Source organism: Augochlora pura, chromosome 2 (genome assembly GCF_028453695.1).
Source record: "Augochlora pura isolate Apur16 chromosome 2, APUR_v2.2.1, whole genome shotgun sequence".
Classification (NCBI taxonomy): Eukaryota; Metazoa; Arthropoda; class Insecta; order Hymenoptera; family Halictidae; genus Augochlora; species Augochlora pura.
In genome coordinates, this window is record NC_135773.1 from 10359736 (window position 1) to 10373280 (window position 13545).

Consider the following 13545-nt stretch of genomic DNA (forward strand, 5'->3'; position numbering starts at 1 on the left):
TTATCTATACAAATTGGAAATGTTCACAACAATTGATATTGTGTGTTTTAGTGAAAAACTTAAAAATGTTTTATAAATGTTTCATTATCCAAGAGGTAACTTTTATGAAGTGCTAGAAAATAGAAAAACATTTCAGAGCATATACATATGTTGATGGAGATTTATGAACATTTTGTGGCAGTAGCTGCACAAGATTTAAGTGAATACAAAAATTAATCTGTATGTAAAGATCATATTGTAATTTCAAAATTTTTTTATAAAATTAGGTACTAGTAGAATATAACAGAATGTTTACTATCCACTTCATAAGGCATTATGTTTTTTTTAGTATTGTCTTAAGTCCAGTTATTTTATCTTATATTTAATGAATGTGTATGTATATGTGTATGGTGTATTTACAGTATCATTTGATATCATATATAAATACTAATTTTTAATAGTTTTAATTTATAACAGTTTTGCAAATCAAATTGTACACTCGCATATATTTTGTGATAATTTGATGTCATTACCGATATAATTAAATTTTTTCAATTAATAGTATTTTGTTTATACTTCATTTGGTAGAAAATATTCCACATAGGTATAAAATGAAATGAAACAACAAAGATAACGAATTATGAATTGTAACAATTAATCCCTTGCTTAAAATCAAACAATTAAAAATTTTGTTGCTCTGTGTCAAATGATTATATTATATAAAATGTTTTAGAATTTATAGTGTGATTTTAAACGTTATAAAAACGCATATATAAATATAGCAAATCTCAATAAATTCAGAAACAATTTCAAATATTGAAATTTGTTATATTTATAATTTAAGTACAATAGTTACAAAGCTATAAACTATTGTATAAATATAAAAAAGAAAATGTCCTTATTGCAACAAAGAAAATTTATAATTTGTATAAGAACGTAGAATAGATTACTGTTTCTTAGTATATAGTACAACAGTAATAAAATTACAAGTTTTTCCTATTTATTATTTTCAAGGCATTACATTTATATTACATATGTTTTCAAATGTACTAGTTTTATACTGGTATTTATTTGTAAGTTTTATATATTTATATATATATATATATATATTATAGTCAATTGACATAGAGTAATTCAATGTCAACATTTATATATTACTACTGAATTTTATTTTGATGTTCAAAGTGGTATGATTGCCAAAGTATATCTATTTACATCTTATAAATTATAAAAAAAATACTTTTAATATTTGTTTATGTATACTGAAGGTAATGTGTAGTTTTAATACTGCCAAGCATGTAGTAACTCCTCCAGTAATATGTTATCTTTCCTGTGATTAAAAAAAATTTTGATGTAGTGAAATTTTGTTTTAATTGTTTTACTTATTCAATTTTCAAAAACTCATTGATATGAAGTTAGTGCTACATCAATCACAGTTACTATTCCATATGTATGTCAAAAAAATAATGCTTTCAATTCTATGATAATCAAAATGCGTGTACTATGTGCATTGCATATATGTACATTAATGCAATAATTTCTAATAAAATGAGCATTGTAGATCATGTAAAAGTTGTCCTTCAATTTAATAACTCCAATTTATATGTGTAGATAAAAAATATGTATTTCATTAGCATTAAGATAGGTATATTTAATTCCGAAACTTAGCAATACTAATTAAATATCAGTAACAGACTCTACGAGTTATTACAAAACTGAAATAACAATAATGTGCTCACGTAAAACGCTTTTCTATAATACAAAACAATAATCTATGATACTACAACTCTTTATTATAATGATAATAATTATTATTTTATTATATAAATATATTTATAAAATTTAAACGATAGATATTATCTTTGTAAAAATATTGATTTTGAAATGAAACAAAATATAAATAACAACTTATATTAATTTCTGTAATTATTATAAATTATCTTCCCTAGTAAATCTAATCTAGTATGTTAAATAAAAGAAAATACAAAATACATTGCAAAAACTAAATTAAGGTATAAATCTGATAACTGAGATCAATCAAATTTGAGGTATTGATTATATAATAAAGAGAAAGATGTATGCTTCATAATTTTTTCACTTAAGCCTGATTGTTTTCATTATTATATATTTCGATTAGAAAGCTATTCAACTCTTCAATATTTCTTCCTTTTACTCGCATACAAGTATATTTGTAACCTGAATGATTATACATAAAGCACTACAGTAACAAAGAAATTAAAATTTTATTAAAATATATTTTAATAGTTGTAATACAACAAAATATTACAATCTCTCATACTGAGCACATAATTTACACAGTAATAAATGTAATATACATTGTAACAAATGCCTGTAGAATGTTATAATATAAAGATAAAGAATCAGTTAAAATATACAAAAGCATTTAAATTCATGAGATAACATTTTTATTTGGTTGGTGAAAAACTAGTGGGACTTAAAATACGGGAATGTGTTTCTCTTATTATTGGTACTGTATGAGCAACACATCTATCCCATCCTGGAGATCTCCATGCACTTTCGCGAGTTTCCATTCGTGCATGAAGACTTTTGTAGCCTAAAATCATTTTAATTAAATTTCACAACTATTTTAAGGCATTGTGAAAAATTAATTTACACTTACATATAAATACACTTATAAATTTACACTTACACCAAATATGATGAACATTATACAATCGACCAATTTGTGAAAAAAATCCACCAAAAGGTTCATTGTTATGACGTCTAAAATTAATGGCTTTTGCCCAGTTATTTCCCCATTCTATCATCCCGCCAGCATTGAGCCTATAACTACGTATTTCATATATGTTTGAATCGTCTCGTTTTGTCGGAATAGGCCAGTAGCTAAATGCCAATAGATATTGCAAATAACGTGATCGAACATATTTGCCACCTTCTTTAAATAATTGTTGATATGCCTAAAAAATATATCAAATTATTACTATTTTATTTTGTACATATTGACAGAAATAAATTTGTCAATAATATTTTACTTTATCCTTAGATAACTCAGTTTGTGCATGGTCAACGCTATCGTAACCACCATTGTATCGCCACAAATGTAAAGTTTGATCAATATCTCCAGCTGTGACAATCCATGAACCAACTAATTCCAGTTGCAAATCGGATTTGGAATTTAGGAGTTTAACAGTTTCTTCACTGTAATACCACAAAATTTTTCTATTATACAAGAATTCTTTGCATATTTTAATTTTTTAATATAAACAAAATCTAATGTTTCTAAACAAATTTAAAAAACAAAAACAGTAAGAATTTTTCATATAGATGTATTTTCTATTTAATTATACTAACTACAATTTAAAACAAAGATTCACTTACTAATTGCTCAAGTAATTGTCAACGGAATCAGGTCTCATGTTGTGCGTATGTAAAGCATAAATAACTCCTTTATCCGACAGCATCCGTGAATGAGGCTCTTTGGTTGGATCGGATTTTTTTCGCCATTCTTGCCATTTACTGTCACTCTGTAGAATCGGTGAACTTGCAAAAGATCTACAACACACACGATGTGGCTATTGCCCTAAAACGCCGCCGCTTAGACTGGGTCACGTAGGTTTATACGCGAAACATATGAAAAAAGAAGCGTTCCCCAAGCTGTTGGAATCGTGTTCGCCTACCGGCTGTTAATAAACGACGGTAATTTTAAATTGCCTATTGTTGCTATCTGCGCGGCTTTGAATCTTCTGAAAACGGCAGCCATTCTTACTGACAATGAGTATGAGGATCCTTCCGTAATGATCTTTGTTGTACTGTGTCCAATAGAGATCAGAGTCCGATTTTGTCAGCGCTGTAATTAAATACGCGGCGCCTTCGATCAAAACTTTTGATGAAATTGTCGACTAACGTTCTTGATTTACTCTTATTCATAATCTTTATTCGCGACTTTTTCTTTCTATACATACATACAGTAAGACTTACGATCATGGAAAATACTGTAGACTGATAGCGCATGCAAAGTTTAACGCCACAACGCCTGCGTATTCTGATAAGCTCATTCTTACTTGTTCCATTTTATAAATGTTCAGAAAAAGAGAACTGCCTTCTAAGTGATCTTGTTTTTTAATATAAGTCAAACAAATCTACACAATTTTTTTTGTAATGCAAAAACGTATAAATACATTATATATGTATGTATTCCCATCTTCACTGATATATAGCGAAATTAATTTTCACTAACATTATGGGAAACGTGTTTATAGTAATATTATTTACTTTCATTTGTTTGTTGATTAATAATAATTATAAAACTAATTATTGTATAATTATCTGTATATGAGTATCGTACTGACTAACTAAATTAAATTTTCTGATATTTTATAGTCCAAGACGTATATATGTTCTTTTGAAATTAGTAAATACGTATACATAATTGGAATTTCCTTAATCACTTAATTATTATACCATGAAAACATTAATATATTTCTTTTATTTGTCTTATTTAATTAATATATTTTATATTCAAATATTTGTATTTCTTTAAAAGTATAACATATCATAATATCTATACATATCATCACTATTCATGATAATAAAATTGTTTTGCAATGTTCACGATTCACGATTCACGATTAACCCGATGTCAAGGTTGCCATTTCAGAAAAGGTTAGGTCTATTTGTATTTCAGAAAGAATGTTAGGTTATAAGCAACCGTAATTGCATTTAATTTAAATTTAATAGATAATTATTAATGTATATACTATGCATGTAGAGTACAAAGATAACATTAAATGTAATATTATGTTTAAGAAATAATTTGCGCAATATTTTGTATTAATTACACAGCAATAAATCTTATAAAAATTATTTTATACTTTATATATCACTGATTTATTAAAATGGATGATGTAGAAGTAATAGAGCATTTTTTTGGAGTTTATTTACTCTATAGTATGAATCCTAAATATAAAGGAAGGACATATATAGGATATACTGTTAATCCTAGTCGCAGACTTAAACAACACAATCGTGGCAAAGATGTTGGTGGTGCTTGGAAAACACATAATAGAGGACCATGGTAATATTTTTTCTATTAATTATTCAATATTAAATAATTTTATAACATTATTTCATACTATACTTTTAGGAAAATGGTATTGATTGTTCATGGTTTTCCAAATAGTACTGCTGCACTTAGGGTATGTGTATTAACATTTACATATAATTAATAAAAAGGCAATTATAAGAAGTAAGAATTAATCAATCTTTATTTTTAGTTTGAATGGGCTTGGCAGCATCCTCATAGTAGCCGCCGACTCAAACATGTACCCCGAAAACGAACACAACAAAAAGTATTTGAGTTTCGTCTAATGATTTTATCAGAAATGTTGAAAGTTGGTCCTTGGTGTAGCTTGCCTTTGACAATTCGTTGGTTGGATTATGAGTTTTATGAAAACTATTCTAATTCTATCACAGCTCCAATGCATATGCCTATATGTTGTGGGAAAATGATTTCTCAAAAAATACAAAATGCAGTCAATAATGGTTCAGAAAGTTTAGATTTCGATGACTGTACTACATTTTGTTCTGCATGTGGTTTATTGGTAACACAAAAAGAATCAGTTCACTGTGTAAAACCCAGTTGTCTATTAGTAGCACACTTAGTTTGTTTAGCAAATTTGTTTTGCAAGGATGGCATGCTTCTACCAGTAGATGGGATTTGTCCAACTTGCCATACTAATGTTTTATGGGGTGATTTAATTAGGAAAAAAATTGGTTGTTATGGGAACTTGAAGGAATTGACATCCGATGATGATGATAATGATGATGATGCTGCTGCTGCTGCTGCTGCTGCTGATGATGATGATGATGATGATGATGATCATCATCATCAATCTAGAAATTCAATGATATAAAAGACGCAAATTATATTTTTTTTTTACTACATAAAGTAATTATGAAACTGGAAGATTATATTAACATTAGTGATTACTAATGTAATGAACTGATAACGTGTTACATAAAATTTGGATATACAGTGGGTGAAAAGTTTTTTTTACTCAGTATATATACTTGTATTATATTCTGAGTTTATGCAGTATTTTTTGTCACTACATGTAGAAGAACAAATTATGTATGTCAGATTTTGTACTGAAAACTTTTATATCTTACATAAAAATTTCATATTTCTTAGTCAGTTTTAAAGAAAATTTTAATGCAATAATAAATATTCTACAAAATATTCAAGTAAGTACATAAATTATAAAAGAGACATTCCAACATTTTAAATTTTTGGAGAAATATATATTAGATAGAGATAATATATTGTTTGCAAATAATGTAAATGTATGTAAATCATATAATGTAATTGATATATCATTGTATGCATACATACATACTATACAAATGTTAAACATTATCAGATTTATTCCAGAATTAAATTAAGAAACAAAAAGATGATGCTGAAATATTTAATTACATTTTTATCAGAATATTTTTTTGAAAATCTTTGTAAAATCATAATCTAATCGATGTCCCATTATCAATGCAAATAATTTATAAATAAACAATAAGCTGCGTATATTTATCAGTCTTTATTTGTATCTAATCGACAGATCAAAATATATTTATATATACATATTTATATTTGCGTATGGATATATACGTAAACGTAACATTATTTAGTAGAGAGGAATACAAAAAAATTCTTCAGTTTCGCCAATACGTAATTACACCATATAATGAAATCGAAAACTAAGTCAAGACCAGCTTGATTCTTTTTGTGCGGGCTTGTGCGCCAATACTCGATTAGCTCAAATCTCAAAGTCTCAAGATTTCGAAACTTATTATGATTTTCTCGCGCGCATTGCGATCACATTCTCAAGCGTCTAGGTTTCTAAATCTAAATTTTTCTTTCGCTCCCTCCTATTTTTCATGTTTGTAACACTTCACTGTTAGATGCGACTAGCGTGTTTGGTAGGTCGCTATATAAGATTAGAGAATTCCGAATGGTCAGATCCAGGACATTGCGATATAACGTTGAACGTTTCATTCCCAAACAATAAGACTCGCAAATGCATATATAGATATATGTATCTTTATATTGTAATATTTAAAAATCGATCACGCGCGCGTTTAATCTCCATATTAGATCCAAGAAGAACGCGATCGCGTCGATTTCAGGCACATCGACGTGTAGAATTTTGCGAGTAGAGAAAATGGAAGATAGAGATGAAGTAAAAAGCAGAAATGGAACAAGCAGAACGAGATAATTGAAGTAAAGAGAGATGTTAACTGCAACTCTTGATGTATACAAAATTTAAGTTCTTCTATTTCACAAAGAATCAGTATTGAGTCTTGTTACAATCGATCGATATTGAGTTCGAAAAATTCAACATAATATATCACTGTGATTTTCATACGCAATTATTATAATTTAAATTATAACCATTATCCGTTGGTAAGCAAAACTGCAGTAATAGGTCGATTGAACGTACAGATGTATAATTATCATAATAAAAATTTATTTTCTGTTTCTTATATATTTAAAGACATCTAAGGCGCAGTTGCAACGCGAAGCAAATAAAATATAAAATAGGACGGATATAAACAAGACTCAACGCTGAAAAGAATACTCGTTTTAAGATTTCAGATTTGCTGGCTTGAGAAAGAGGACTTTAAATAATTTATCCGTCGATCCTTTCAGCCTTTCAATTTGTTCGTTTTCTTACGGGCGTACGAAATGCGACACTTTTATTGACCATGTGGTTAATTTAATATGGATCTTTCTAATTCAGCTGTTTGTAGCTTGGTGAGGTAACACAACCCTTTTTGTGAAGCCCGGCATAGCGTCATATTTCTGTAAACTATTTTCTTCTTGTGACGACTCTAAACTTTCGAAGTTTGATGATGTGAGACATTCGTGCATAAAGTTGTAAACCGTGTTTACATAAACGTCAGGATACATGGCGTAATGCTTCACGTGCGGGGAATTCATAAAAAGCACCAGTTGTACCCGCACACCACGTTCTGCTCGCCGGCTGGCAAACTTCTCGACATCCTTGAAATGAAAACATAAGAAGTCGATTAAATTGGTTAGTTTCTACCGTTCTTGGCAACTTGCGGAAGCTTCTGTTAATTGCTTCAAAGCAATTAACGTTCTGTTAAAACAAAAGTATTGGAAACAATACTGCATTCATCTCTCCAAATATACTACATCGTGTTAGCATGATTATTTATTATTGCAACGAATAATTAGCTTGTAGATCGAGAAGGTTCTAAAGAATTCTTACCGATGCTGGGATCAAAGTGTCAGTATTCGAATAAAGAAACAATTGCGGCCAAGAATAAGTTTCCTCCGCTAAGGCGATTGGGTTGGTTTGTACCGGATAACCACGTCCGAACATATGTGCAACTATCTAAACAAGTGATTTATATTGTTAATATTCTTCTATTATCGAAAACCACTTAGAGACGTGTAACATTATTAGATTTCTTGATCATAGTAATTTTCACATCTCCAAAGTTAAACAACGGTACTTTTGTTGTATCAACAATCTTATGCTCTATTATTTTTTAGTATTCGTATCTTTTTACTTATAAATTGGAGAAACCATTCGGTCGTTAAAGCTTTTATTCGAAGAACCGCAATTCGAAGAACTTTTGAGAGTTTTATTGCTTAGAGAAATATTTTCTTCGATATATTTGTCCGCCATTTCATTTTTGAAACATTATTCAACAAACCCATTAGTTTACGAATACCGTATTTATAATACCGTAAAGTGTACAATTGGCGATGTCTAAGACTATTATCTAAGATAGATAGAGTTAATGCGTATACCTCAATTAACCAAAGTATGGATAGGAAGATTGTAATGAAGAAGGACATTGGTATGTTTGTAAGTTGAGATCCTCCTATGATTGCGCTGATCGCTTTGAATAGTGCAGTTAATCTTCTTTCACCTGGTGCGCTGTCAAATATTACCCCCTTAACCTACAAAGTCAAATAATTGACTGATTTGAACAAACAATGGCAAGCGGAAATGTTTGAAAAATTTAGGGGGAAAGTACATTTCCTCACCATCAGTGGCGTATTGTCCTGCTGCATTGCAAGGCTTACGTGTTGATAAAGGAACGCGCCACCATTACTAAAGACGTGGAAAAATATCGGATGCTGATCCAGACTATTATCCTTGATCACTTGGATCAATCGTTTTCCAATATCAGGCATTTTGTCTCTTCGCCAAAATAGACATTCTACCGGCGCCGTATACCGCAAAGTGATGCAGCTAAAGACAAAACAATACTTGTGACCAATTTCGAAGAATAATTACAAATAAATTAGAGCAAAATAACAATGAATAGATTACGCAAGATTTGATTTCTCACACCAATACTATATATACCAAAGGATTATGCAACTTTATTAAGATTCATTATTTATTTGATTTCTTTACAAGACGAATTTCAATGTGCAGTTCGTTCATGTATACGCTACATTTATTTCGACTTGTTGAATATGCTGATACATTTTGGTCATAAGAAACATGGGACATCTAATTTCTTCGATCTTAGCAAAGGACCAGTCAGTGTATCTATCCTTCCTCCTCATCTTCTGCGCACGAAATAGCAATTGTCGCGAAATTGTAAATTCAGTGGTACCGCATTTACCGTATGAATTTATTGAATGGGCATGCGATCTCTATATAGAAACTCGAGGAAGAAAAATTTTCCTGCGTCGAAATATTTTATTTAGAAAGGTTTCAGTACCTCTTCTCCTTGTAGATCGCGCTGTATTTAGCCAGATATCTGTCCTGACAGCCGGCCCATCCTAGCAGCACAACTACCGGAAGCTTGTCCTCTTTGTAGACAAATACGTACTTGTCCTGCTGATCCTGACTACTCGTACTCAACGTTGGATCTTTTGGGGATGATGGAAACGATGGGAACATGATGTAACAACCGAGATCCTCTTGATCGCTCATCTTTTCCGCTTCTCGTCCTCCTTCCCGCGAGGATGCGAGAGAAAGAGGGCGAGGAAGAAAGAGAGAGGGCTAACGGCAGCAGAGAATCGAACGGTAACACGAGGGTGGATAACAACTGCCCCTCTACCTCGACGGATCCTCGGTTTTCGAGTTGAGCTTGCGTCGTCGTCGTTGGAATACCGGGTTCTCTGATCGATACCAACACATCGGGTATCAAAGTTAGGTCATGTCACGGACAAGGACAGTATTTTCATTTACCACAGATATTTCTTCCTCCAAAAAACCACCGTTCTTCCTGATTCAATCAACCCAGGAATGGTTCTATCGTGTTATCACGTCTTAACCACATAAATGATTATTGTACAATTACGCGTATAAAGTGATATATTTTTAAATAAGAACTGAACTTTTGAAATATAATAGCACCATACGGATAGCAGTTCTAGGTAGAGTCGACGGAGGTTTATTTTGTGAGGAACTAAAATAGACGATCATTTACATATTGCACTTTTACACTCCGCGCGTGCGAGGTAGAATAATCGAACTCGCTATATTCTGTGCATTTTATATTTTCTGCTGGCGTAATGAGTCTTGCGTAATGGATTAGATTCAATGCGACTTCTTTTTGTAAACTTAATTTCGTATTTTACCACCACTAAAAATATTACGAATATTCATGTATTCAAATTATTTACAATATATAATTCATATCTGATAAAAAAATTAATTACAATACTTTTTCTAGGAATTTCACGATAAAAGATCCAAGATTAACATGTTTAAAGTAACAATACAAATTCCTACATCAATAATTAATATAATTTTATGCTATTAATTTTAAGAGGTTAATAAAATTTGTTGGAATATTGTAAAACACAGCCATATTTAAATCGCAATGTGGTAAATAATTATATTTAGTGTTGATTTCGCATATCGCAATAAGGAAGCGTGGAAATAACATTTTTTTTCGAATGCGAATTACGTTTTGAACAATGGTAGCGAAGCCGTACCAAGTAACTTTGTACAAAGTTGGTAAGTTATAACAAGTAACTAATAAAATTCAAAGCATAGAAAAACTTTTGAAGTACAAATAATTTTGAAAAATCATTTTGGTGTATCATCTTCATTGCATACATGTTTCGAAGTTTCTAAAGGTTCTAGCTCAAAGAAAGACCGTTTGAATATAAACGCGCGCGTGCACCTGAGGCAAATTTAAAAACAAACGATAGCATCGCATAATATAATGCTAATTGCTCTTTAAAGTTTGCTCAACTATTATATTTTGTCTCTATTATTATGTTAATTAATTATACTTTGCGATGCTGTTATCTGTTCTTTCCATAATATCGACGCAGCAGATTCTCTTGATTAAATCAATGCCTTTGACTTATTATTTTATGCCACAATTTTGTCAAGGTATACAGGAATTTATGAAGAGGGTCTATGAATATATTTCTCCGTTAGTGTGGGAGTTGCAATTTGAAAATAATTCCGTTGACAAATTGAAAATTTAAATTTTCCTACTTACAGACTTTTAAAACATTAAAAACATATTTGTAAAGTCATTTAAATAAACCATGTGATATAGTATTGGAAAAATAAAATGTGTTTTGCGAAAAAAAAACTTAACCTCCAACGGGATTTGAACCCGAGCCCAGCAGCACCGAAATCGTACGCTCTAACCATCGCGCTAACCGATTGAGTTGTAATGAGCGGAAACATTTCGGCATATATTGCGCTCGTTACAATTTTTTTGCTCGCTTAATTTGCATTTTCCGGGTTAAAAAATTATTTGTTTCGATGCAATAACGTTTAAAATTACTTAATCCACACTCGCGGTAAACTAGAAAAGTAGTAGTTTCATTCCGACAGCAAAAAACATCGACACATTGGGTTTTCATCTTTTTTGACAATGTTGCAGGTTGGCAAAAAATCTGAGATAAATACCATAGTACCTTATATCTGATAGTACCTTATCAGGGAATTAATATAAAAGTTTTGAATATAATATAAAAGTGAGAAATCTTCAGTTTTCCGATTTTTTGGGGGTTTTTCATTTTTGATAATCACAGCTTGCAACTGAAAAATCTGAAAAAGTTCTATAACATACGGCTTAATGTCCAAAATAAGCCATATTTTTTTCAAAATTTTAGAAAGCCGCTAAAGATGGAAAAATGCCGGAAAACCGCAAAATCTAATTTACCCTGTAACTACCCTCACGAACAAGTTACAAGGTTAAAATTTTACACAGATGAGTTTTTATTGGTCAGCTATCGAACGGTGTATGACTCATTGAAAAACTTCTAAGGGCAGTTTTGACCATCTTAATCGGCTATGCCCTTTCACCTATTCATAATTACATGGCTTAACGAAAGTACGCCTAACAACCAATCAGGCCCGCATTCTTTTCAGATGATGTTTCTCCAGCCACAGAATGTACAATTGTACATATGTACACTGGCTCTACTAACATAAATACGTTTTGCATTTAAACACATTTCTTGAGTGTACAAGTTTGCACACAAGCATACTTTGTCTCTATATGAGCCGTGAGCCTATACAAAAGGCCTTCTGAGGTTTCTGTGTGCCTTATAACCTCACTATGTATTGGGCATGTTACAACTTGTTTAGTAAATGGTGATCTGTGTCTGGTACGAAACATAAGTACGTAATTATTGTCAAATACAAAAAAGTCCTCTAGAATCTAAATGACGAATCATAACGAGTCCGAATCTAATACAATGGCTAATAGTGCTAGTATTAGAAATAGAACCGCACTCACAATAGGACAGAAAATAGAAATTTCAGAAAAATTAGAATGTGGTGCTTCTGTCAGAAATTTAGCTGTCGAATATCAAATACATCCTACTACTGTACGCCGTATTCGACGTAATATAATGTCAATGCAACATCTCGCAGAACAAGGAATGCAAGTATGGAAACGAAAGAAGTTACGGAAACCTGCGTTCGAGGATATAGAAAATCGTTTATATGTGTGGTGGTTGGAACAAAAAACATTAGGAGACCCAGTCACGGACTTACTATTACATAATAAAGCGTTAGAATTGAATGAGGAATTCGGTGGACCTTCAACATTTAAAGCAAGTGCAGGCTGGATAGCAAAATTCAAAAACCGTCATAATATACGATTGTTGCATAAATTTGAAAAGCATGAAAGTGATGACATGGTAGAAGAACAAGCAGAAGAAGATGATATGGAAGAAGTTGTACTTGAAGAAAAAGCACAAATTGAATATTATGAAGAAGACACCAGCAAAATAGAAATACAACATGCATTAGAAACGTTGTCAAAATATGCAGAACAGGCACCACGTTTTATTAAACTTACAGTGGAAAGTTTGAAAGATTATTTTCTGAGAGAAGAGACTTGAAATAAAACATCAAAGGATATACGAGAAAATGGGTTAGTCACCAATTTCAAAAAAGATAAGTTATATTTTTTAAGTATGTATAATGTTCTGTTATTCTTTTGGTAGTAATTGTTCATATTTATTTGTTTACAGCATGAAACATTCTAAGTGGAGGAATTAAAGCTATGAGCGATAACTGAATATGATGGATTGGAATTTCAAGAGACTTGAAA

At 30.9% G+C, this 13545-nt stretch overlaps 3 protein-coding genes across 4 annotated transcripts; 1 reads left to right on the forward strand and 2 right to left on the reverse strand.

The window, feature by feature from the left end:
* Positions 1-2203: 2203 nt before the first annotated feature.
* Nipsnap (protein nipsnap) lies at positions 2204-4061 on the reverse strand. Its single transcript, XM_078191534.1, has 6 exons — positions 3940-4061; positions 3639-3808; positions 3340-3513; positions 2994-3159; positions 2651-2918; positions 2204-2554 (listed from the first exon to the last, which is right to left on the reverse strand). The coding sequence occupies exons 2-6, from the start codon at positions 3719-3721 to the stop codon at positions 2406-2408; spliced, it is 840 nt and encodes a 279-aa protein (XP_078047660.1). The 5' UTR covers positions 3722-3808; positions 3940-4061; the 3' UTR covers positions 2204-2405.
* A 181-nt stretch (positions 4062-4242) lies between these two features.
* Positions 4243-6428, forward strand: Slx1 (structure-specific endonuclease subunit SLX1). Its single transcript, XM_078191522.1, has 3 exons — positions 4243-5035; positions 5105-5156; positions 5235-6428. Exons 1-3 carry the CDS (start codon positions 4857-4859, stop codon positions 5871-5873), a joined length of 870 nt encoding a protein of 289 aa, XP_078047648.1. The 5' UTR covers positions 4243-4856; the 3' UTR covers positions 5874-6428.
* Positions 6429-6549: 121 nt separating this feature from the next.
* Positions 6550-10550, reverse strand: LOC144475523 (transmembrane protein 53). Of its 2 annotated transcripts, XM_078191507.1 has the most exons (6): positions 10200-10550; positions 9727-10129; positions 9038-9245; positions 8798-8950; positions 8250-8375; positions 6550-8017 (listed from the first exon to the last, which is right to left on the reverse strand). In XM_078191507.1, exons 2-6 carry the CDS (start codon positions 9939-9941, stop codon positions 7751-7753), a joined length of 969 nt encoding a protein of 322 aa, XP_078047633.1. In that variant the 5' UTR covers positions 9942-10129; positions 10200-10550; the 3' UTR covers positions 6550-7750. The 2 variants fall into 2 exon arrangements, with proteins under 2 accessions (XP_078047633.1, XP_078047623.1); XM_078191497.1 differs by having other exon boundaries at positions 9727-10550.
* Between the last annotated feature and the right edge of the window lie 2995 nt (positions 10551-13545).

Excerpts from the sequence above, each read along its gene's own strand:
- LOC144475523 (XM_078191507.1), bottom strand. The coding sequence starts at position 9,941 with ATGAGCGATCAAGAGGATCTCGGTTGTTACATCATGTTCCCATCGTTT. Across the intron at positions 8,951-9,037 it reads AGGACAATACGCCACTGATG|GTTAAGGGGGTAATATTTGA; the intron begins GTGAGGAAATGT and ends TTGACTTTGTAG. Across the intron at positions 8,018-8,249 it reads ACACTTTGATCCCAGCATCG|GATGTCGAGAAGTTTGCCAG; the intron begins GTAAGAATTCTT and ends TTTCATTTCAAG.
- Slx1 (XM_078191522.1), top strand. The coding sequence starts at position 4,857 with ATGGATGATGTAGAAGTAATAGAGCATTTTTTTGGAGTTTATTTACTC. Across the intron at positions 5,036-5,104 it reads ACACATAATAGAGGACCATG|GAAAATGGTATTGATTGTTC; the intron begins GTAATATTTTTT and ends CTATACTTTTAG. Across the intron at positions 5,157-5,234 it reads ATAGTACTGCTGCACTTAGG|TTTGAATGGGCTTGGCAGCA; the intron begins GTATGTGTATTA and ends CTTTATTTTTAG.
- Nipsnap (XM_078191534.1), bottom strand. The coding sequence starts at position 3,721 with ATGGCTGCCGTTTTCAGAAGATTCAAAGCCGCGCAGATAGCAACAATA. Across the intron at positions 3,160-3,339 it reads GACAATTACTTGAGCAATTA|TGAAGAAACTGTTAAACTCC; the intron begins GTAAGTGAATCT and ends GTGGTATTACAG. Across the intron at positions 2,919-2,993 it reads CTGAGTTATCTAAGGATAAA|GCATATCAACAATTATTTAA; the intron begins GTAAAATATTAT and ends TATATTTTTTAG.